Raw genomic sequence first — 25,389 nt, forward strand, 5'->3', positions numbered from 1 at the left:
TGCCAAAATCAATCACATATAATAAACTAATATGGATTAGCCACTAGAGAGATTGGACTACAGATGTGTCCACTATAAGTAGAGGCATCGTACAGCAGCACATGAAAGTACTATGACTTTGTGCTACAACACCATAGGGATTCCTTGTTCCAGGGTACAAACCCCCCTGTACACCCATGTGATATGTCATAAGACGTTATTGACATGTTGTATAAAACTTTCACAAAAATCCCATACTTTGGTCCACATTTCTTAAAGGAGTATTCCAGGAAAAAACTTTTATATATATATATATATATATATATATATATATATATATATATATATATATCAACTGTCTCCAGAAAGTTAAACAGATTTGTAAATTACTTCTATTAAAAAATCTTAATCCTTTCAGTACTTATGAGCTTCTGAAGTTAAGGTTGTTCTTTTCTGTCTAAATTCTCTCTGATGACACCTGTCTCGGGAAACGCCCAGTTTAGAAGCAAATCCCCATAGCAAACCTCTTCTAAACTGGGCGTTTCCCCAGACAGGTGTCATCAGAGAGGATTTAGACAGAAAATAACAACCTTAACTTCAGAAGCTCATAAGTACTGAAAGGATTAAGATTTTTTAATAGAAGTAATTTACAAATCTGTTTAACTTTCTGGAGCCAGTTGATATATATAAAATTTATATATGGATAACCCCTTTAAGATCAACCAGTCTTCAACAAATAAAAATCTTAATAATTTAACTCATTTTGGTCTGTTCACTTTAGTTTCATTTTAGTCAGAAAATGAAATCTACCCCTGCTATAAGCAGGCACAGATTTGCACAAAATGATCAATTTTCAGGCACCAGAATTGAGAACTTTGTCCAAAAGTTGTTGAGAATGCCTCCTCCAGATAAAGTCCACCCAGGTTTTCAAAACTTTTCGAAATTGGTAAGGAAAAAAAAACCAAAACAAAAAACTGTTAAATAACTGATACCCCCCCCCCCCCACACCTGTGAGTTGTTTATGTAGCTTTCTTTATTCCTATACACTTAAAAAAGATTTCCTGGAAATTGCAAGGCTACTGTTTTCTCCCCCTGAATTGAAACAATTAAAAAAAACGGCATACTTACCCCCCCTTATTCAGTTGGCACTGCAGCTGTCAGATCTTCCAGTTTATGCTCCTGTGTGGTTATTCTTCTTCCTGACGGCACTCCGATCCCTGCTCAGCCAGTCATAGAGCTGCCAGGCATATAACCTTTCACATTTCCTGGAAAACCCCTTTGATCAAACACTTTTGACTGCTGACTCAAACATGCATGCTTGGATGGGCAGAAATGCATATTTGTTGCCATAGTGAGAAAAAGATCAGGAATTTGTGTTTTCTTTGACAGCGTATGGCCTTGTACAGTTGGGTTTCCCTCATACATATTAGATTGCTGGCAGATCCACTGACGATTATGAAAGCAAAACATTGTACATTGGTGTTCTGTTGGGATTCCCTCATAAACATTAGATTGATGACAGATCCACTGGCAGTTCTATGTAACCAGCTATGTAGTAATTTGAGGCAGTGAAAACTGGTTGCTTCCACATAGAACCTAAACCCGTTAAGGATGCAGGGCATATGGGTACGCCCTTGAGCCCTGGTAGTTAAGGACACAGGACATACCTGTACGCCCTGGATCCCATTGCTGCTGTTTAAAGGACGCTCACGATCTGAACGTGCTTCATACGCAGTGGGTCCTGACTGCAATCAGCCGATTGGGCCGATGCCCGGCATTAACCCTCTAGATGCCGCAATCAAAGTTGATTGCGGCATCTGAAATGTCAAAAAAATAAATAACTATCCCGGCAGCTCAGCGGAGCTGATCGGTACCATCGCGGTGAAATCACAATATGCCAATAAGCTGAGAGGACGGCAGGAGGGCCCCTAACGGCCTCCTTGCCTGTCCGATCAGAGCTCTGATGTCCCCAGCCAGCCATTGCAGGCTGGAGCAGCAAAGCACCGATAACACTGATCAATGCTGAGCCAAAGCTCAGCTCAGAAAAGTGTATGCAATCTAAAGATTGCATGGTATAGCCCTCTATGGGGAATAAATTATAAAATAAAAAGGATAAAATAAAAGTTAATAGATGTGAATAAGCCCCTCCCCTAATAAAAGTTTGAATCACCCCCCATTTTCCTTTTTTTTTTTTTATAAAAACATATGTGGTATGGCTGCGTACGTAAATGTCTGAATTATTAAAATATAAGATTAATTAAGCCGCACGGTCAATGGCGTACATGTAAAAGTCTAAAATTGTGCATTTTTGGTAACTTCATATACCATAACATTTTTTATAAAAAGCAATCAAAAAGTCCCATTAAAACTACACACTATGGCGCAAAAAAACGAGCCCTCATATAGCCCCGTATGCGGAAAAATAAAAAAAGTTTTAAGTAGGGTCAGAAGATGACAATTTTAAGCATACTAATTTTGGTGCATGTAGTTATAAAAAAAATTTAAGTAGTAAAATAAAATAAAACCTACATACATTGGGCATTCTTGTAATCGTATGGACCTACAGAAAGAAGATAAGTTGTCATTTTTACAGCCCCCAAAAGTAGCAAAATGGCATATTTTTTTTTATTTCACACTACAACTAATTTTTTTTTTGTTTCGCCGCAGATTATGTTATAAAATAAGTGATGTCATTACAAAGTACAATTGGTGATGCAAAAAACAAGCCCTTATATGGGTCCTTAGATGCAAAATTGAAAGCGTTAAGATTTTTCGGAGAGGAGGAAAAGAAGGGAAAATATTTAAATTGGCCGGGTCCAAGATTTATTTATTTTTTAGGAGTTTCTAAGGCTATGTATTGTCTGTCTGTCTTGCATGCAGACAAACAATAATGAAAAGATTTGCACTTCTTGTGTTTTAGACTTCTGGTTTTAGCTTATAAATTACAACAACACACCGAACAAAACTCTGCTGTGCTAAAAGGAATGTATTGCCTGTATTTTTTGTTCACAGCAAGATAATGAAACATGTTAGTTTTTTTATTTTTATTATTATTTTAATTCATTATTATGGCTGCCGCTATGTGGCCTGAACATTTTTTTAAAGACTTTATTTAGGCATTTGTAATATAACTACAAAAAAAATAAAATAAAAATACAGCCACAACAGCTGTCCCTCCACAAATAAACAGCATATCGGGTGGGCTGTGCATACACAGTATTACATAACTGAGTGGGAAGGGAGGTAAAATCAGTCTACAGTTCAGGAACTACATATTCAAATGGCGAGCAACTTAAGAGCAGGTGAACAGCCGAGGTGGCCAATCATTCAAAACTTGCCCAACAATACATCCAAACAAGGACAGACAGACAGATAGACAAGCAATTCCCCATGCAAAACACCCACCCCCCCAATATCCCCTTCACCCAGAGTACTTTACATGACATTAGGCTGCACGCTATCCACCGAGGCATCCAAAACCAGCTGGGGAGCAACATTTTGTCAAATCTTTTAGGGCACTTACAACTCAAGTGCCCTAAAAGCAGGCGCAACATCACTGAAGCCTGTGAGAGCTGTGCCTCACCTTGGCTTCCTGCCAGGCTGGGAGGAGACAAAACTAACTGTTTGACTTGTGCAGAGAACAGAACAGAGCCACCTAGTGGCCATTTTTTCAATCACATTACAAACATATGAAGGTTGAGAATTTTATCAGCACGTAAATAGCAAATAGCAAGTATAATAGTGTCTTATAATTGCATAAGGAACGATATATTAAAAGTTTAGTAACAGGTATTGTTTAAAAGAGGTCATTCTACAGGGAGAGGAGGCTGAGCTCTAAACTTAAGCTATTATAAAGATTCTGTCTTGGGCTAAGTTTAGACTTCTGCTGGACTTTTGTAAAAGAGCTTTGTTGCTAATCCTGTTAAAAAAGGAAGACACTTGAGGAGGAGGAAAAAACAGTGCATATCTTATTTTGTTTTTCACCACTCAACTCCTGTAAAAATACCAGACACCCAACAAACCCTCTTCAAATCAATGTGATTCGGCAGGACCTGGCTGTGTTAGTTCTAGAAAAGGGACAGTTTGACTCCCTTTTTTAGGGCCAAACTGACTTTTAATGGAACGGATCCTATTGTGATGTAAACAAGCCCTCATCTATTCACTAGTGTCATCTTTTACTCTACTGATTTCTTTCCAGTAGCCTCCTCTTTATCGCTCTTCTGTCCTCTCTCCTGTCCGGTAGCACTCCTCTGTGCTCTCTCCTGTCTAATAGCACTCCTCTGTGCTCTCTCCTGTCTGATAGCACTCCTCTGTGCTCTCTCCTGTCTGATAGCACTCCTCTGGGCTCTCTCCTGTCTGATAGCACTCCTCTGTGCTCTCTCCTGTCTGATAGGATGCCTCTGTGCTCTCTCCTGTCTGATAATACTCCTCTGTGCTCTCTCCTGTCTGAGAGTATTCCTCTGTGCTCTCCCCTGTTTGATAGTACTCCTCTTTGCTCTCTCCTGTCTGATAGCACTCCTCTGTGCTCTCTCCTGTCTGATAGTGCTGCTCTGTGCTCTCTCCTGTCTGATAGTACTCCTCTGTGCTCTCTCCTGTCTGATAGCACTCCTCTGTGCTCTCTACTGTCTAATAGTACTCCTCTGTGCTCTCTACTGTCTAATAGTACTCCTCTGTGCTCTCTTCTGGCTGATAGCACTCCTCTGTGCTCTCTCCTGTCTGTTAGTAATCCTCTGTGCTTTCTCCTGTCTGATAGGATGCCTCTGTGCTCTCTCCTGTCTGATAACACTCCTCTGTGCTCTCTCCTGTCTGATAATACTCCTCTGTGCTCTCTCCTGTCTGAGAGTACTCCTCTGTGCTCTCCCCTGTTTGATAGTACTCCTCTTAGCTCTCTCCTGTCTGATAGCACTCCTCTGTGCTCTCTCCTGTCTGATAGTACTCCTCTGTGCTCTCTCCTGTCTGATAGCATTTCTCTGTGCTCTCTCCTGTCTGATAGTACTCCTCGGTGCTCTCTACTGTCTAATAGTACTCCTCTGTGCCCTCTTCTGGCTAATAGTACTCCTCTGTGCTCTCTCCTGTCTGATAGCACTTCTCTGTGCTCTCTCCTGTCTGATAGTACTCCTCTGTGCTCTCTACTGTCTAATAGTACTCCTCTGTGCCCTCTTCTGGCTGATAGGACTCCTCCGTACTCTCTCCTGTCTGATAGTACTCCTCTGTGCTTTCTCTTGTCTGATAGGACTCCTCTGTGCTCTCTCCTTTCTGATAGCACTCCTCTGTGCTCTCTCCTGTCTGATAGGATGCCTCTGTGCTCTCTCCTGTCTGATAATACTCCTCTGTGCTCTCTCCTGTCTGAGAGTACTCCTCTGTGCTCTCCCCTGTTTGATAGTACTCCTCTGTGCTCTCTCCTGTCTGATAGTACTCCTCTGTGCTCTCTCCTGTCTGATAGCACTTCTCTGTGCTCTCTCCTGTCTAATAGTACTCCTTTGTGCTCTCTACTGTCTAATAGTACTCCTCTGTGCCCTCTTCTGGCTGATAGTACTCCTCTGTGCTCTCTCCTGTCTGATAGCACTTCTCTGTGCTCTCTCCTGTCTGATAGTACTCCTCTGTGCTCTCTACTGTCTAATAGTACTCCTCTGTGCCCTCTTCTGGCTGATAGGACTCCTCTGTGCTCTCTCCTGTCTGTTAGTAATCCTCTGTGCTTTCTCCTGTCTGATAGGATGCCTCTGTGCTCTCTCCTGTCTGATAACACTCCTCTGTGCTCTCTCCTGTCTGATAATACTCCTCTGTGCTCTCTCCTGTCTGATAGCACTCCTCTGTGCTCTCTCCGGTCTGATAGCACTCCTCTGTTCTCTCTCCGGTCTGATAGCACTCCTCTGTGCTCTCTCATGTCTGATAGCACTCCTCTGTGCTCTCTCCTGTCTGATAGCACTCCTCTGTGCTCTCTCCTGTCTGATAGTACTCCTCTGTGCTCTCTCCTGTCTGATAGTGCTCCTCTGTGCTCTCTCCCATATAAATTTTTTTTGTATCTGACAGCTGTCACGCCCCCCTCCCATAGGCTTGCATTGAGGGGGTGGAGCGTGACATCACACGGGGGCGGAGCTGGGACGTCACAATGCTCCAGCCCCGTGATCGACAGTAATCAGACCCTGAGCGAACACTCTCCAGGGGACTGATTTTAACGAGGTGCGACGGGGAAGATCACGGGGGTCCCCAGCGGTTGGATACGGGATTAGATGTCTAAGTGCCGGAGTACCCCTTTAACTTTCTGGCACCAGTTGATTGCAAAAAATAAATAAATAAGTGTTTGTAAACTTTGTTGTGGAATCTGTGGCAGACATTTTGACATGCACCTATTCTGCTGTGGGTTTTTACTTTCAGGGATATTTTACAGCAGCATTATATGTGCTAAGTCCAAATGTATAGAGCGGACTGTCATCCAGTATTGTTCTGTACATAGGAAAATGTGCTTTCTAAGTGTATGTTCACATGTGGGTTGGTAAAACGTATGTGACTGTTCCACACATTTGAGGTTTGCAGATATCCAAGCAAAAATTGATCTATTCACATTTATGATGCAGATCTCAGACCCAGAAATTTCCCCAACAAAAACTGTCTGACGGCCACAGACACCTTGCTGTAAAGTGCACATTCTTTAGTATTATTGTGCTTTGTGTTCTTTTTCTGTTTTTACTGATGTCTGTACCTTGTAATATTATTTTTCCATTTTCTCATCCTATGACCCATGTTCTCTTTCCTTACAGGAGGCTGCATCAACAGTTTGAAAGCTATAAAGAACAAATCCAAAAAATAGGAGATGACCCCCGTCGATATCCTGGAGAACACAAGGATGATGCACCAACATGCGGAATCTGTCACAAAACAAAGTTTGCGGATGGCTGCGGACATTTATGCTCTTACTGTCGAACAAAATTTTGTGCCCGTTGTGGTGGTCGTGTTTCTCTTCGGTCAAACAATGTAAGTTTGCTTTACTTGAGACTTCTTTGTTTCTACATGTTTTTGCACAGCATGGAAAAAAGCTGCAGGTTGTGTATAAGCAATACTGATGGTATATTGTGAATACGCACAAGGCTGAGCAGCAGTACTAGACACAACAACATGAACAAGAACGGCATTGTGTTGAATTCTAAGGTAAAAAAAAAAGGCTATGGCCTTTATTTTATACTGATCATGAAGGAATCGGGGTTGGAAGACCATTGTTTATTATCAAAGGGTTTTTCCAAGAATAAAACAACTTGGCCCAGATTTATCAACCTGAATGAGACACAAACTGTCTGCTTTGCCCACAGCAACCAATCACAACTAAGCTTTCACTTTACCAGAGCTTGGTAAGATATGAAAGCAGAGCTGTTTGTTTGCTATGGACAAAGCAGACAGTTTTGGTCTCATACAGATAAATCTAGACCAATGAGAATAAGATGTGATCTGACATACCGAGAATGTAGATGATTGTGGATGAAACCCTGGTGTGAGTGTAGGCAATGCCACTCCTACCTCTATTCAGCAAGTTTTCATATTTTTCAGACACACTGCTATGTTCACTCACTGTATTTTGAGACTCAAGAAACTGCTCATTTTACAAGGTAAATGAGTTTCACATTTTCTAACTTTTTGGGAATTTTTAAATCTTTTTTAGGCTTTTGTACTAATAAAAGCTTAACCCCTTAAGGACTCAGGGCTTTTCCATTTTTTCACTTTAGTTTTTTCAATTCTTGAAATTTTTCACCTACAGACCCACATGATGGCTTGTTTTTTGCCCCACCAATTGTACTTTGTAATGACATCAGTCATTTAATAAAAAATCTACGACAAAACAGAAAAAAAAAATATTTGTGGGACAAAATTTAAAAAAACATGCCATTTTGTAACTTTTGGGGGCTTCCGTTTCAACGCAGTGCACTTTTCGGTAAAAATGAAACCTTATCTTTATTCTGTAGGTCCATATGATTTAAATGATACCTAACTTATATAGGTTTGATTTTGTTATACTTCTGGTGAAAATGATAACTGTTTGTACAAAAATTAGTATGTTTAAAAATGTCCTCTTCTGACCCCCTATAACTTTTTTATTTTTCCACATACAGGTCGGTATAAGGGCTCATTTTTTGTGCCATGATCTGAAGTTTTTATCTGTATCATTTTTGTTTTGATGGGACTTTTTGATTGCTTTTTATACATTTTTTTATGGTAGACAAAGTGACCAAAAATATTTAATTTTGTACTTTGGATTTTTTTTTTACGTGTACGCCATTGACCATGCAGTTTAATTAACATTATATTTTTATAGTTTGGACATTTACGCACGCGGTGATACCACATATGTTTATATTTATAAATTTTTGTTTATGTTGCTCAATGCTATGCCATTATTTTCATAATCGATTAGTTAGCATATTATATTTCCACTCTTTTAATATTTTTTTTATAATAAATAAAACACAAAAAGGCCAGATTTCACTCATTGGTTATGTAAACTATAACTGGAAGGATATGGAGGCATGAGCATATCTACAAACATGATGGGGTTTTATGCATACACCTTATTAAAGGGGTACTCCCATGGAAAACATTTTTTTTAAATCAACTGGTGCCAGAAAGTTAAACAGATTCTTCCAGTACTTTTTAGGGGCTGTATACTAAAGAGAAATCCAAAAAAGAAATGCATTTCCTCTGATGTCATGACCACAGTGCTCTCTGCTGACCTCAGCTGTCTATTTTATGAACTGTCCAGAGCAGGAGAAAATCCCCATAGCAAACATATGCTGCTCTGGATAGTTCCTAAAATGAACAGCAGAGGTCAGCAGAGAGCACTGTTGTACCCTTATACTGAGCTGATTGATCACTTTTATTGCTTATGTCTCTATCTATCTATCTATCTATCTATCTATCTGTGTGTGTGTGTGTGTATGTATATATAGATATAGATATATATATAAACAGGGATGTGGAAATCCTATCGCCTGACGTAGTTCCGGGCGCCGGGCATGTTAATTTTTCATAGCTTTAGCCCTGTATCTGGCTAGCAGGGCTGGACCGACTTTTTTATATAACGCCGGTGTGAAGTGCAAACTGACGGGAGGAGTGGGCGCAGTGAAGTGCAGACTGACGGGAGGAGCGGGCGCAGACTTGCATGGGATGCAAGTCTGCACCTCACACCGGCGCTCAGGGTGTATGGATTGGGCTCCCGACTCAAACCCGTTCCATACTCGGCGCAGCCAATAACCGGGCATGCGGCGATTGCCGCGGCAGGCTATTCACCCTTTAGATCACCGCTGTCAGCGTTGACAGCGGTGTCTAAAGGGATCTTTTAACCATCCCTGGTGGTCTAGTGGGGTGGATCGCAGGTGGCAGTCCCCTGTGGAGGTAGCCCGAGGGATTACCTCTGCATCCATGGCTGCCCCCATAGATCTGCATTTGATTGAGCCTGCCGTGAGCAGGCTCAACCAAATGAACACAGATCAATAGAGTTCAATAGAAATGCTTTTATCTGTATGAGGAATCTAAATGATGTATTAAAAAATAAAAAGTTTAATAAAAGTTTAAAAACACCCATTAACCCCTTCCATATTAGAGATACGTTCACACGGGCGGGTTTATTTGCAGGTTTCCCGCTGCGTATTTGAAAGGGGGCGGTCTCTTCTTAGCTGTCCGCAGCAGATTTTCCTCCGCAGAAAATCCGACGCAGATCCTTCTGATTTCAATGGGGCTTGCGGCGGATTTTCCGAACCGTAAATTCCGCCTCGGAAAATCTGCTGCGGTCAGCTGAAAAGAACCTGCCCCCTTTATAATATGCAGAGGGAAACCCGCAAATAAATCCGTCCGTGTGAACATACCCTTAAAGTTCATATCACTCCCTTTTTCCATATAAAAATATGTATACATAATAAAAATAAACATATTTGGTATTGGCGCATGCATAATTGACTGAACTATTAAAAAAAAAATTATATCCTGCACGGTAAATGGCATTAACGTAAAAAAAATACCAAATCACAGAATTGCTTTTTTATGTTTATAACATTATATCCCAGAAAAGATAAAGTAAAAAAGTTCAAAAAGTCTGATCAATGCCAAAATGGTACCGATACAAATTGCAGATTACAGCCCAAAAAATTTGCCCTCACACAGTCCAGTGTACGGAAAAATTAAAATATTATAGGGGTCAGGGATTTTCTTTTTTAAATTAAAAAGTTTAAAAAAAATAATTTGGTATTGGTTTAATCAGGCCGATGTAAAGTATCAAAATAATATGTAAATTTGACCACAAGGTGAATGGCGAAAAAAAGAAAACCTCACAAGTAATTTTTTTGTTTCAGAGCATAAGTTATGGAAAAATGAAAGGCGTCATTACAAAGTATACTTCCCCTCAAAAAACAAGCCTCATATGGGTCTGTAGATGGAAAAATAAGGGTTATGGCTATTATAGGACGAGGAGGAAAAAATTAAAGTGCAGAAACTAATAAAGACCTTATTTATGTACTATTTTGGTTGACATTATTTTATCTATCAGGACAAGACAATTTTCTTGAGGGACAAGTAGATTGTGTTTTGCTTTAGTCCCTTGGACAAGTAGTTTTTTTTTTTTTAATTTCCACACCCCTGATATATACACAGTCATGGCCGTAAATTATGGCATCCATGACATTTTTCTAGAAAATTAAGTATTTCTCACTGAAAAGGATTGCACTAACACGTTTTGCTATACACATGTTTATTCCCTTTGTGTTTATTGGAACTAAACCAAAAGAAGGAGGAAAAAAAGCAAATTGGACATAATGTTAAACCAAACTCCAAAAATGGGCTGGACAAAATTATTGGCACCCTTTCAAAATTGTGGAAAAATAAGATTGTTTCAAACATGTGATCCTCCTTTAAACTCACCTGGGGCAAGTAAAGGTGTGGGCAATATAAAAATCACACCTGAAAGCAGATAAAAAAGGGAGATGTTCACTTATTCTTTTGCATTGTGTGTCTGTGTGTGCCACACTAAGCATGGACAACAGAAAGAGAAGAAGAGAACTGTCTGAGGACTTGAGAACCAAAATTGTGGAAAAATATCAACAATCTCAAGTTTACAAGTCCATCTCCAGAAATCAAGATTTGCCTTTGTTCACAGTGCGCAACATTACGTAGGATTGCGTTCACAGTGCGTCAACGTAGGATAGTCCGGATGGTGGATAAGCAGCCCCAAACAAGTTCCAAAGATATTCAAGCTGTCCTTCAGGCTCAGGGAGCATCAGTGTCAGCGCGAACTATCCGTCGACATTTAAATGAAATTAAACGCTATGGTAGGAGACCCAGGAGGACCCCACTGCTGACACAGATACATAAAAAAGCAAGATTACATTTTTCCAAAATGAACTTGAGTAAGCCAAAATCCTTCTGGTAAAGCACATCATTCTACTGTTTATCGAAAACGAAATGAGGCCTACAAAGAAAATGAACACAGTACCTACAGGGAAATATGGTGGAGGTTCAATGATGTTTTGGGGTTGTTTTTTGCTGCCCCTGGCACTGGGTGCCTTGAATGTGTGCAAGGCATCATGAAATCTGAGGATTACCAACGGATTTTGGGTTGCACTGTACAGCCCAGTGTCAGAAAGCTGGGTTTGTGTCAGAGATCTTTGGTCTTCCAGCAGGACAATGACCCCAAACATACGTCAAAAAGCACCCAGAAATGGATGGCAACAAAGCACTGAAGAGTTCTGAAGTGGCAGCAATGAGTTCACCTGTGGAGAGATCTTAAAATTGCTGTTGGGAAAAGGCGCCCTTCCAAGATTCTGGCTGAGAGGTGTAAGAAGCTTATTGATGGTTATAGGAAGCACCTTATTTCAGTTATTTCTTCAAAAGGGTGTGCAACTAAATATTAAGGTAAGGGTGCCAATATTTTTGTCCAGCCAATTTTGGAGTTTGGTGTGACATTATGTCCAATTTGCTTTTTTTCCTCCCTTTTTTGTTTTAGTTCCAATACACACAAAGGGAATAAACATGTGTATAGCAAAACATGTGTTACTGCAATACTTTTCTGTGAGAAATACTTAATTTTCTAGAAAAAATTAAGTGGTGCCAACATTTACGGCCATGACTGTGTGTGTATGTATATATACATATATATATATATATATATATATATATATATATATATATATTTATTTGTATCTTTATCTCAAACAAAAAAATGCTGCACTACTTAATTATCCAAATGAAAAGGGAGCCAGCATTCCAGACTGGATTAGAGTCCACAATTTCTAGCGCAGCGCTCCAGGATAAGTTATAAAATAGTGAATTTATTCCATATCAGTTGCAGAATTTCAGTTCTACAACAGAACCATTCTCAAGCAAATTAAGAAAGTGATATTGTGCATTAGTGCTGAACAGTATGATAAAACATACTTCTTACATATCTAAAAAAAAAGGTATACAAATACAAGTAATATGTATGATATACAATAAAGTCCCTATAGTAATTTAAAAAAAAAAGTGAATAAGCCCCTCCCTAACTAAAAAGTTAAATCACCCCTTTTTTCCCATTTTATAAATAAATAAATATTATTTTTTAAAGATTTTCTACAAACAAGAACTTGTAACAGAGTGGTGATATACACCGATCGACCATAGCATTTAAAACCACCGGCCGGTGAAGTGATTAATGTTATCTTGGAACAATAGCACCTCTGGAATATGTTGGACAGCAAATGAACAGTCAGTTTTAGAATTTGATGTGTTGGAAGCAGGGAAAATGGGTAAATGTTAAGGACCTGAGTGACTTTGACAAGGGTTAATTTGAGGTGGGTAGATCTCCAGGGTGTGGGTGTCCCTGGTATCCACTGGTGAGTACCTATCAAAAGTGAATAACTGGCATACCCTAAACAAGGCCATGGGCACCCAAAGCTGAGGAAGAGATGTCACCACCATGTATTATAGCCATTGAAGATCTAAATATAGTTGCAGACAAAGTACACCCCTCCCTGTCAGGGGTCTTACCTAATGGGTATAACCTATTTAACAAGAAAATGTGGCCTGCTGCAAAAATTGTTCAGGAATAGCCGAGGAATAGTAGAGGAACATGGCAAAGAATTCAAAGTGTGTGATTTTTGGATACCCCCTCTGACATTGAAGCATCTGCTAATAATGTCTTGATGCCGGATACCACACCTTTAAAATTCTTGTGGAGTCCATGCCTTGACTGTCAAAGGTGTTTTCTTGATCTGGGGACCTACACTATATCATGCAGTAGGCAGGTAGTTTGAATGTTTTCACTGATCAGTATACACTGTATACATCTATGAAACAAGTTTTATGAAAGGTATTTAGTGTATATGAAAATGTGACGAAATATCATATGACAATTACAACACTACCAGCCTGTAAGTCTGTATAATATTAATATCACACAGCTCAGTGACCAGAACAGAACTAATGCAATTGAAAGCATTATAGAAAGTTGTCTGTTAAATAACTTTTTTTCCCCCACAAAGGATAACCCTCACCCATTCTCAGGATAGTCTGACTGCTGTGATCCCATGTAACGGTGAGCGCTACGGCCCCCTCCTCTGGACAGGAGCGCTCGCCGTCCCTGCCCCAGTCTCCGGTGTCCCTGCGCGTCCCGGTCACACACGCTGACCGGGAGCGCATGGTCTCCTCCATCGGGGGATGCGGTTAGCGTGGCGGCCGGTCCCCGCACACGCGCCGCACCCCGTATCTCCTTACCCCCGGCTCCATCCTCCTGCGCTGCCTCTGTCCCCCGGTGCGCGCGGCCCCGTTCCTTAGGGCACGCGCGCGCCGGCTTCATGAAATTTAAAGGGCCAGCGCACCATTGATTGGTGCCTGGCCCTCACTGTTCTATAAAGGTTCCCAGACCCTTCCTTCCCTCGCCGGATCTTTAGTGCCTTGTGCCTAGTGAAAGTGTTCCCATAGTTCTGTGTTTGCCCTTGCCCGTTGCCGACCCGCTGCCCTTGTCAACCGCCTTGTGAACCTTTGCTGCCTGCCCTGAACTGTTGCCTGACTATCGCCTGTGAACCTGTGCCACCTGCCCTGACCTTTGCTACGTCTGACTACGCTTTTGCCTGCTCCTCCTGTACCGTGTCCATCTCAGCAACCAGAGGGGTTGAGTCGCTATCGGATGGAACGACCTGGGGGCTACCTGCTGCAGCAAGACCATCCCGCTTTGCGGCTGGCCCTGGTGAAGACCAGTAGCCCCTTAGACTCCGTTCCCCTGGTACGGCCCATGTCATCGCCCCTCTGGTCCAGTGGATCCACCACCTGCCTCCTGACCGGTACGTAACAGTAAGATCCAGCCCTGGATCCCGCTGAGACGCCGCTTCCTAGCCTTGCGGATCTTACAACCGTAGTGGCTCAACAGACCCAGCAGATTGTCCAGCAAGGTCAACAGCTGGCCCAGTTGGCCGCCATGATGCAGCAACTCCTGCCTACCCAGCAACAGCCGTCACCTCCGCCAGCACCCGCTGCTTCATCAGCCTGCAGTCGTCTCCGGTGCCAGAATCCGCTTGTCCTTGCTGGTGATCCTAAGCAGTGCCGAGGGTTCTTGTCACAATGCTCACTCCATCTCGAGTTACTGTCCGACCAGTTCCCGTCTGAACGAGCCAAGGTGGCCTTCATTCTCAGCTTGCTCTCTGGGAAGGCCCTGGCCTGGGACCGCTTTGATACAGCAACTACCTCCGTCCAGAGTTTTTGTCATGAGTTCCGGAGTGTATTCGAGGAACCTGCCCGGGTTTGCTTTGCAGAGTCTGGTTTGCTGAACCTGACCCAAGGAGGTTCTACCGTGGGTGAATACGCCATCCAATTCCACACCCTCGCCTCTGAGTTGAATTGGAACAATGATGCCCTTTGTGCCACCTTCAAGAAGGGACTAAACAGTGAAATTAAAGATGCCCTAGCTGCACGGGAGATACCAGCGACCCTCAGTGACCTTATACTATTGGCCACTAGGATTGACAAACGTTTGCGGAGAGACAAGAGGAACTCCTTCAGGAGAAGGAGAGAGCTCGTCCTAGACGCTATCCTCGTTTGACTCCTGTTTTTCAGCATCCACCGGAACCCGTCTCTGGGCCTCCCGCCGTGGAAGCCATGCAGGTGGACCAGTCTCGCCTGACCCCGCAGGAACGGAGCCGTCGCAGAGACGAGCACTTCCTCAGAGACTGTACTCTTCGTCCACTGCGTTCGGGAAACGCTCGCACCTAGTAAATGTGGGAGAGGCATTGCTAGGTGTGGATTCCTCCTCTCCACGTCTTGTGGTATCAGTGCAGCTTTCCGTTTCCCCCATGTCTATCTTCACTGCCACCGCCTTCTTGGATTCTGGATCTGCCGGCAATTTCATCCATGCCTCCTTGATTGAAAAGCCTTGAATCCCTGTGGTCCCTTTGCCCAAGCCATTCTTCATTTCTACTGTCAACGGAGAGAGACTTTCTGCCACAGTGCAGTACCGCACTTTGCCTTTACAAATGGACATCGGCTTTTCGCATACAGAAACTTTGGAGTTCCTGGTCCTTCCATACTGCTCCTCGGAACTCCTCCTGGGCTCGCCATGGCTTCAGCATCACTGTCCCATCCTGGATTGGTCCTTCGGAGAGATCATGAGGTGGGGTTCCTCTTGCTCCGGCCGTTGCCTTAAGTCTGTTTTTGTCAAGCAAGTCCCCGTTGGTCTTCCGGAGCCTTACCACTGCTTCGCTGACGTTTTTTGCAAAAAGCAAGCCGAAGTTCTTCCTCCTCATAGACCCTATGATTGTCCTATTGACTTGGTACCCGGAACCACACCACCCCGGGGTAGAATCTACCCACTCTCTCCACCAGAGACTCTCGCCATGTCGGAATACATTTGTGACAATTTTCAGAGAGGTTTCATAAGGAAATCTTCCTCTCCTGCTGGGGCCGGCTTTTTCTTTGTTACCAAAAAGGATGGATCCCTCTGTCCTTGCATCGACTACAGAGGGCTAAACAAGATTACTGCCAAGAATCGTTACCCTCTCCCCTTGATCTCTGAGCTATTCGACCATCTCCGTGGGGCTAGGATCTTCACCAAGCTGGATCTGCGAGGAGCTTACAACCTGATACGAGTCCGAGAGGGTGACGAGTGGAACACTACTTTTAACACACGGGATTGCCATTTCAAATACTTAGTGATGCCATTCGGTCTTTGCAACGTGCCTGCTGTGTTCCAAGAATTTGTCAATGACATTTTTAGAGACTTGCCCTACACCTGCGTGGTTGTATACCTTGATGACATCCTCATCTTCTCCTCCAACCTGGACCAACATCGAGTCCATGTTTGTCTAGTTCTTTCACGCCTTAGAAAGAATCGCCTCTATGCTAAGATCGAGAAGTGTCTGTTCGAGCGGTCCAGTCTGCCTTTCCTAGGGTACATAATTTCAGCCCAGGGTTTACAGATGGACCCGGCCAAGCTCTCTGCGGTACTTGACTGGCCACGTCCCTCAGGTCTCCGTGCTATTCAAAGATTTTTTGGTTTCGCCAATTATTATAGGCAATTCATTCCCCATTACTCCACTCTGGTGTCTCCCATAGTAGCTTTGACCAAGAAAGGGGCTAATTCTAAATCATGGCCTTCTCATGCTGAAGAAGCCTTCCAGTCTTTGAAAGCCTCTTTTGCCACCGCACCCGTACTCTCCAGACCTGACCCCACTAAGCCATTCTCCCTGGAAGTGGATGCCTCCTCCGTGGGAGCCGGAGCCATACTCACCCAAAAGTCACCCAGGAGCAAGACACTCACTTGCGGCTTCTACTCCAAGACCTTCACTCCCGCCGAGAGAAACTATTCTATTGGTGACAGGGAACTGCTGGCTATAAAATTGGCGCTCGAGGAGTGGAGGCATCTTCTCGAGGGCTCCATCCACCCTGTGAGCATTTTCACGGACCACAAGAACCTGGCCTACCTCCAATCCGCACAAAGGCTGAATCCACGTCAGGCTCGCTGGTCGTTGTTCTTTTCTCGCTTTAATTTTTTGATTCATTTTCGTCCAGCGAGCAAGAACATCAGGGCGGATGCCCTTTCCCGCTCTTCCGATGTGGTGGGCGACGAAACAACTCCTCAGCCTATAATTCTGCCAGAACGCCTAATTGCCGTTGCTCCAGTGGATCTACGCTCTCTCCCTCCAGGCAAGTCCTATGTGCCTCCACGTCAGCGCCTACAAGTACTCAAGTGGGGCCATGCCTCTTTATTTGCAGGTCATCCTGGGGTACAGAAAACTCTCCAGCTTATCTCCCAATGATACTGGTGGCCTACTTTGGAGAGGCATGTCTCGGATTACGTCCAAGCTTGTATGATTTGTGCTCGGGACACGTCACATCGCCAGAAGCCTGCTGGTCTCCTCTTGCCCCTCCCTTTTCCTGAGGCTCCGTGGTCTCACATCGCCATGGACTTTGTTACCGATCTCCCCTCCTCCCATGGAATGACGGTCATATGGGTCATAGTAGATCGCTTCTCGAAGATGGCCCACTTTGTACCTCTACCTGGTCTTCAGTCTGCACCAGTGTTGGCCAAACAATTTTTCCAGCATATTTTCCACCTCCACGGTCTTCCCAAGCACATTGTCTCAGACCGTGGGGTACAATTTGTCTCTAAATTTTGGAGGGCTCTATGTGGGCAGCTAGGGGTCAAGTTGGACTTCTCATCTTCCCACCATCCTCAGTACAATGGCCAGGTGGAACGGGTGAATCAAATTTTGGGAGACTATCTACGCCACTTCGTCTCCTCTCGCCACAATCACTGGTCTGATCTGCTTCCTTGGGCAGAATTTTCCTATAATTACAAGCACTCCTCTGCCTCTAACAAGTCTCCATTTTTTGTAGTTTTTGGTCGCCATCCTCTTCCACCTCTGCCGCTGACGTCCTCTTCTCCCGTACCTGCAGTTGACTACCATGTCCGGGATTTCTCTTCTATCTGGCGAGAGACCCACACCGCTCTCCTCAAAGCCTCTGCCCGCATGAAGTTTCAGGCAGACAAGAAATGCAGAGCTCCTCCTGAGTTTTTCCCTGGTGACAAGGTATGGCTCTCCTCCAAATATATCCGATTTAGGGTCCCAAGCTACAAGTTGGGTCCCCGCTACTTGGGACCCTATAGAATCAAGAAGCGAATCAATCCAGTGTCTTATCAACTCCATCTTCCTTCCTCCCTCAGGATTCCCAACTCTTTCCAAGTCTCCCTCCTAAAGCCTGCCATCTTCAATCGCTTCTCCCCCAAGGTCTCTACTCCTACCCCTGTGGCCGACACAATGGATGTGTTCTCTGTCAAGGAGATTTTGGCGTCCAAGTTCATGCGGGGCAGAAGATTTTTTCTGGTCGACTGGGAGACCTGCAGGCCTGATGAAAGATCTTGGGAGCCTGAGGAGAACATCTTGGACCGCAGCCTTATCCTCAGTTTCCTTGGTACCAAAAGGAGGGGGAGACCAAAGGGGGGGGGGGGTACTGTAACGGTGAGTGCTCCGGTCCCCTCCTCTGGACAGAAGTGTTGGCTTTCCTTGCCCCAGTCTCCGGTGTCCCTGCGCGTCCCGGTCACACATGCTGACTGGGAGCACTGGGAGGCAGGTTCCCAGCCCCTTCCTGCCCTCGCCGGATCTTTAGTGCCTTGTGCCTAGTGAAAGTGTTCCCATAGTTCTGTGTTTGCCCTTGCCCGTTGCCGACCCGTTGCCCTTGACAACCGCCTTGTGAACCTTTGCTGCCTGCCCTGAACTGTTGCCTGACTATCGCCGGTGAACCTGTGCCGCCTGCCCTGACCTTTGCTACGTCTGACTACACTTTTGCTTGCTCCTCCTGTAGCGCGTCCATCTCAGCAACCAGAGGGGTGGAGTCGCTATTGTGTGGAAAGACTTAGGGGCTACCTGCCGCAGCAAGACCATCCCGCTTTGCGGCGGGCCCTGGTGAAGACCAGTAGCCCCTTAGACTCCGTTCCCCTGGTACGGCCCACGTCATCGCCCCTCTGGTCCAATGGATCCACCACCTGCCTCCTGACCGGTACGTAACATCCCAAACTTTCTTTTGAGTGGGGATTCCTATGATAGCTTGTTTGGATGGAGTGCAGCTCTGACAGGTGTACTTGGCTATCTTTGTGAAACCTATAGAGTTAAAGGGGTTATCCACCTTAAGGTGATTTTAGTACGTACCTCGCAGACAGGAATGGACAGGCTTCGGAAGGATCTCTGCTTGTCTTGGGGCTAAATGGCTATGTTGGGAGATTACCAAAACACTGTGGCTAGCTTTTTGTGGACTGGTATTTCCTGTTTGAACTTTCTTTTTTTGACTAAAAATCCCATAATTCCATTTTCCTCCCTCGCACACATCAGCCACCCCACCCATTGAAACATAAATGAGCTGCATCCATTCAAAAGGCCTGTGGTTTTCAATCAGGGTGCCTACAGCTGTTGCAATAGTTGCAGATTGATCTCTCTCCCACCAAGCGATCGCTCCACCCATTGAAGCAGACAGGCTCCCTGTCATCAGCTGACTAGTAATGTCAGGTCTCGGCCGCATTGCAACCTGGGAAAAATCTGAGACAACAGTCATTTTGTATGCTGTTAAAATATTGGTGTGAAAATCACATAAGAATTGTGAGAAAACCATCACACACAGCTACAGACACTATATTATAACTACACTAACTTTACAGCCCCTGTAGCATAGTCAAATAAAAAAAAAAAATCCTGGAATACCCCTTTAAATAGAGGGGGCAGCATGCATGTCCAACCACTGCTCTATTCAAACAGGTGTTCTTCATTGGTATCTCCCTTTTGATTTAAAGTGTGAGTCTGATGATGGTCCCGGTGGCAGAATATCTGTTTAAATCTCCTGGCAACTTTTGTAGCCAAAGACTTGCCGGAGTCTAAAGTGATCAGCAAACGAATATGCCTGAAGTCCCATAGATTTCCAGCAAATATATATCCTGATCGCTTTAGACTCTTGGGCTACAAAGTTATTTAGAGATATAAACAGATATTCTGCCGCCGGGACCATCATCAGATTCGCGCTTAACTTTGCTTTACTAAGCATTTCTGTCATTAAGAACAACTTTCACCATGTTGTCCAGACATGTCAAAAGTTGTTGATCGCTCCTGAGACCTGCTGCGTTCGTGTGATATAAGCCTAAAATGGTCTATGCAGAGAAAAGGTTGGATCTGCTAGCCGGCTGGGAATTGGAGCGTATTGTCTTCTGCTTTCCTGTCTTTTATTCCATGAACGCAGTTTTGTTATATCTTAGCAACATTTCAAAAAATTAACTTTTTTTAAATTACTATAATGCTTTACTATGCAATGGATGTCCATATTTTAAAGGGGTACTCCGGAGGAACAAAACATTTTTCAAATCATCTGGTGCCAAAAAATTAAAGGGGTATTCCAGGCAAAAACTTTTTTTTATATATCAACTGGCTCCGGAAAGTTAAACAGATTTGTAAATTACTTCTATTAAAAAATCTTAATCCTTCCAATAGTTATTAGCTTCTGAAGTTTTCTGTCTAACTGCTCAATGATGATGTCACGTCCCGGGAGCTGTGCATGATGGGAAAATATCCCCATAGGAGCTGCACAGCTCCCGGGACATGAGTCATCAGAGAGCAGTTAGACAGAAAACAACAACTCAACTTCAGAAGCTAATAACTATTGGAAGGATTAAGATTTTTTAATAGAAGTAATTTACAAATCTGTTTAACTTTCCGGAGCCAGTTGATATATAAAAAAAAGTTTTTGCCTGGAATACCCCTTTAAACAAACTTATCTTCTTTTAGTGGCACTGAAGGTATCCAGGCATTTATAATTTACCGCTACGTCTATACAGAGGATTGAAAGCTCTGTATCATAAGAATGGAGCCCTCACAGCTGTAAAGATATGTAAAGAAATTCATCAGCACAGGATTTTGGACCTTGCTGTTCTCAGGCAGACATTGCACTGTATAGAGTGAATCACTTTCTCTAAGCTGTAGGGAACAGTAATGAAAGTAAGATGCTTCTTCTTGTGTTAAGTAAGAATGCCTTCATTTAATTTAACCTTGACCTTTTTCATTTTGCTCATTATTACTTGCTTATTATTAATTTTCAATTTTTTTTCCTCTTTTTATTCTGCTTTCTTGGATGCTTTCCCAAAGGAGGACAAAGTGGTTAGAATCTTTTCTTTCTTTTATCTTGTATATGATACAATGTTGGAATATTTCTCTAGACGCTATGGTGCCAAATGCGTGGGTTTTGTGATTGTGTGGTTTTGACAATCGCAGTGTCGCTGCTCTTCAATCATCCCTTCACCAAATTATATTAGCTGTAATTTGCAATGTAAATGACTTCTGTCAGGTAACCTATATTTATAGGGGTTAGGCAAAAACTACAGCTGTTCACTTTATGAAAAGGAATATAAATAGCCAATGCTAATGTGCAAAATAGGGACATTTTCATTTACCACCTAATAGAAATCAAGTGGATGGAGTCTTTTATATTTAGAATGCTAGTAAATGGTTGCTTTTACTGATGTAGTTTTACAGACAGAATACAACCCCCCTCCTCCAACCCTACTTTGAGCAGTTGTATAAAGAATAAATATCCTGTTAAATATTTGACTAGTCATCAGTTTAGACCCCCTAGTACTTGCAGTATTTTTTTAACTATAAATTTTTATTAAAGAGTTTGTTTTTTCAATACAAGGGTAAAGACATCAAACAAATTCCACAAAGGGTCCCAAAGGCCCAAATACAGGAAAAAACACACACAAAAAAAAACCCTGATTAACAGTAAAGTGATACCACTAAGTACAATCTCCCCTCAAAAAAGTAAAGACTATCCAAGCAGTAAGTCCTCACATGGGGACCAATCATGAGGCGGAACATCCAAATACCATCAAAGGGAACATAGAAAGTATAATAAAAAGGCACACAAAGGACCAACAAAATCAACACTAAGGGACACACAACAAAACGGAAAAAGACTAAAGAGGAAGGGGCAGGGGGACTAGATAAGAGAGAAGGAGAGAGAGAGAGGAAAACATAAGTTAAAGCAAGTCACAGAGGTCCAACGGCTCTCATACAGAAAGAAATAAGGTAATGGAGTTAATGAAGGAGGCCGAAAGCGAGAGAAGGAATCTTGGAAAAGAGACCTTTTCCAATACTTAGCAATGGGGGTCTTAGCTGCGAAGATAATGTGCATGAAAAGCTTAAACGGCTTCTTAGATAAGGCCCTATAAGATAGGTGGAGAAAATAGGTCAGAGGGTCAAGATGGACAGGCACACCCAACATTTCATGAATCAGTTGCCTTACCATTCTTCAATAGTCCATTATAAGTGGACAGGACCAGAAAATATGGAAAACAGTTCCCAAACCCATCCCCCAACACCAACACTCAGGCGGAATGGTAGAATATTACTCTGGAGTATGATACCACCCATAAGCATTTTCAACTGAGTTTTCTTATATGCAGAAGCCTTAGAAGCCCATTCCTAAATTATTCGCCACTGAGGGAGAGTAATGGTAGTACCCAGGACCTCCTCCCCAGCGGTGCATATAGCGGTTATATGGGGCAACACCAGTAGGAGAGGTTAGAAGGATAGAGAAGATATCTGAGAGGAGTCCCCTCGTCTGGGGTCCACCACGGCACAAACGTTCAAAGCTCGTAGGCAGGGACACTACCAAAGAACACAGCGTAGAGGACATAAAATGGCTAAGTTGCAGGTAGTGGAACCGTTCAGAGGAGGGGTGATCCCTGCAAGAAACTAGCTGGTCAAAAGATAAGTGAGTGCAAGAGAGAGGATCCACTACGTCCGCCCAACAGACCCGAAGACAGGCCAGAGGGAAAAGCAGGGTGATAAAGAAAAGACTGCAAGGCAGAGGAGGAAGAGAACAGCTTAAACTTCCAGAACAATACCCCCACACATACCGCGAGAAGGAGATCGGACCTAGAAAGGGGGAAGGGGGAGCGACACTCCAGAGGAGAAAATTCGGATGGGTCAGAGCCAAGCATAGTTTCTTCAACTCCATCCATCTACTATATGCATGGTACATAGACCACGCGAACAGGTGACGTAAGTTAGCAGCCCAATAGTATTTAGCCAATACAGGACAGCTAACCCACCCATAGACCGACTAACCATCATAACAACTTCTCCATAAAAACCCGAAGTTCCCGAAAAAGAGGGGGGGGGGGATTAGCAGAATAAAGGGAAGTGTAGCGAGAGGTAACTAGCACACCCAAATATTTAATAGCAGAGGGGGACCACTTAAAAGAGTAGTTAGCACGTAAAAGGGCATACATAGGTGGGGAGTGGTTTGAAAGAATCACCTCCGTTTTGGAGAGGTTGGCCTTATAACCAGAAACCACGCCATAAGAAGGAAGAACCCTATAAAGATTAGGAAGAGAAATTAACCGATTAGAAAGAGTAAGGAGAACATCATCCGCAAAGAGACAGATTTTGAATTCCCTATCATGAGGAGATATCCCAGAGATGTCCTGATTCCCCGGATCATGGCAGCAAGCGGCTCAATACATAGCGCAAAAATCAAAGGGTATGACGGACAACCCTGCCTAGTACTATTAAAGGAGTAGTCCAGTGGTGATTCAGGGGTGAGCAACTTATCCCCTATCCTAAGGATAGGAGATAAGTTTGAGATCGCGGGGGGTCCGACCACTGGGGCCCCCTGCGATCTCCTGTACAGAGCCCCGACAGCCCGCAGGAAGGGGGCGTGTCGACCTCCGCATGAGGCGGCGGCCGACACGCCCCCTCAATACAACTCTATGGCAGAGCCGAAGCGCTGCCTTCGGCAATCTCCGGCTCTGCCATAGAGATGTATTGAGGGGGCGTGTCGGCCGCCGCCTCGTGCGGGGGTCGACACCCGCTATCTCGGCGGAGAGCCGGGGCCCCGTACAGAGAGATCGCAGGGGGCCCCAGCGGTCGGACCCCCCGCGATCTCAAACTTATCCCCTATCCTTAGGATAAGGGATAAGTTTTTCACCACTGGACTACCCCTTTAAACAAAGGAAAAGTTGAATAGGAAACACGAGGAAGCTTGAGAGAGGCAGTAGGAGAAGAATAAAGACTGAACCCTGCAGTGCAGTTAGAAAATTACCACCAATACCAAACTTCTGAAGGGTTGCAAAAAGGAACGGCCAGCCCAGCCTATCAAAGGCTGTTTCCGCATCTTAGCTTAGAACCAGAGCTTGCTCAGACAGCCAATTGATCAAGTCAATTAGAACCACCACACGTCTAGTGTTATCACCCCCCTGGCGGCAAGGTATAAAGCCGACCTGGTTCTTATGAATAAGAGAGGGGAGAAAAGAGCTAAGGCGAGTTGCCAGAACTTTAGAAAACAATTTCAAATCAGAATTAAGAAGAGCAACGGGCCTATAACTGGAGCAATCATGAGGGTCTTTACCAGGCTTAGGTATAAGTGTAATCAAAGAGTGCAAAAAGGACTGTGGGATCCCCCCCATGAAATAGTTAAAGAGAGGAACAAGCTTAGGGAGAAGAATGGAAGAGTAAGTCTTATAATATAAGTAGGTAAAATCATCTGGTCCGGGAGAGTGCCCTGCAGGAAGAGACATAAAGGGGTACTCCGGTGGAAAACTTTTTTTTTCACATGGTGCCAGAAAGGTATACGGACTTGTAAATTACTTCTATGAAAAAAGTCTTAATCCTTCCAGTACTTATTAGTTGCAGAATGCTACAGAGGAAATTATTTTTTTATTGGAACACATTGCTCTGCTGACATCACGCACTCCACCGCAGTACCCCTTTAAGGACCTCAGAGGGTTCCTCAAGGGTGATAGGAGCATTCATAGTCTCATGATTAGTCGCAAAAAGAGTCGGCAGATGACCGCGAGAGAGATAAGAGTCAAGAACTGCGTCGCGCTCTACTGGGTCAGACGGAAGCTGAGACGGAAGAGGGTAAAGACCAGAGTAATAGTTCACAAAAAGACAGGAGATTTCATCTGGGTGATAGTGAAGAGTGCCAGAGGAGTCCTTCAGAGCTGAGGGAGACTGAGCCACTGCACGGTCGCGCAGACGTGTGACCAACATAGTATGGGCTTTATTGCCTTTTTCATAAAAGCGTTGCCGAGCAAACAATAACTGCCGCTCAACCTTATGGAGAGCCAGATCAGACAAACAAGCCTGAGCAGTGACCAAGCGCCTCAGCACAGAAAGAGAAGGGGAAGACAGCAAAAGAGCTTCCAGCCTTGCAATCTGCACACGGAGCTCCCGGGAATGAGCCAGAGCATCACGCTTCAAACAGGATCCCAGAGCAATACAAGGCCCCCGAACCACTGATTTATGGGTTTTCTACAGCACAGCCTGGGAAGCGACTGAATGTTCATAATTAACAAAATACTCAGTCAAGCATGCCTGGATCGACTCCCGGGAGGGTGGGGATTTGAGTAAGGAGTCATTGAGATGCCAA

At 43.8% G+C, this 25,389-nt stretch overlaps 1 protein-coding gene across 16 annotated transcripts in view; it reads left to right on the plus strand.

The window, feature by feature from the left end:
- RIMS1 (regulating synaptic membrane exocytosis 1) overlaps window positions 1-25,389 on the plus strand; it is a 423,664-nt gene that overhangs the window by 74,372 nt on the left and 323,903 nt on the right. For 14 of the 16 annotated variants that reach the window (XM_056565855.1, XM_056565856.1, XM_056565857.1 and 11 more), the window contains exons 2-3: window positions 6,738-6,951; window positions 21,102-21,113. In XM_056565855.1, coding sequence (XP_056421830.1) covers window positions 6,738-6,951; window positions 21,102-21,113 — 226 coding nt within the window. The remainder of the gene's footprint in view (window positions 1-6,737; window positions 6,952-21,101; window positions 21,114-25,389) is intronic. The other 2 variants (XM_056565843.1, XM_056565849.1) reach the window with 1 other exon arrangement.

The sequence above is a fragment of the Hyla sarda genome, chromosome 3, assembly GCF_029499605.1.
Source record: "Hyla sarda isolate aHylSar1 chromosome 3, aHylSar1.hap1, whole genome shotgun sequence".
Taxonomy (NCBI): Eukaryota; Metazoa; Chordata; class Amphibia; order Anura; family Hylidae; genus Hyla; species Hyla sarda.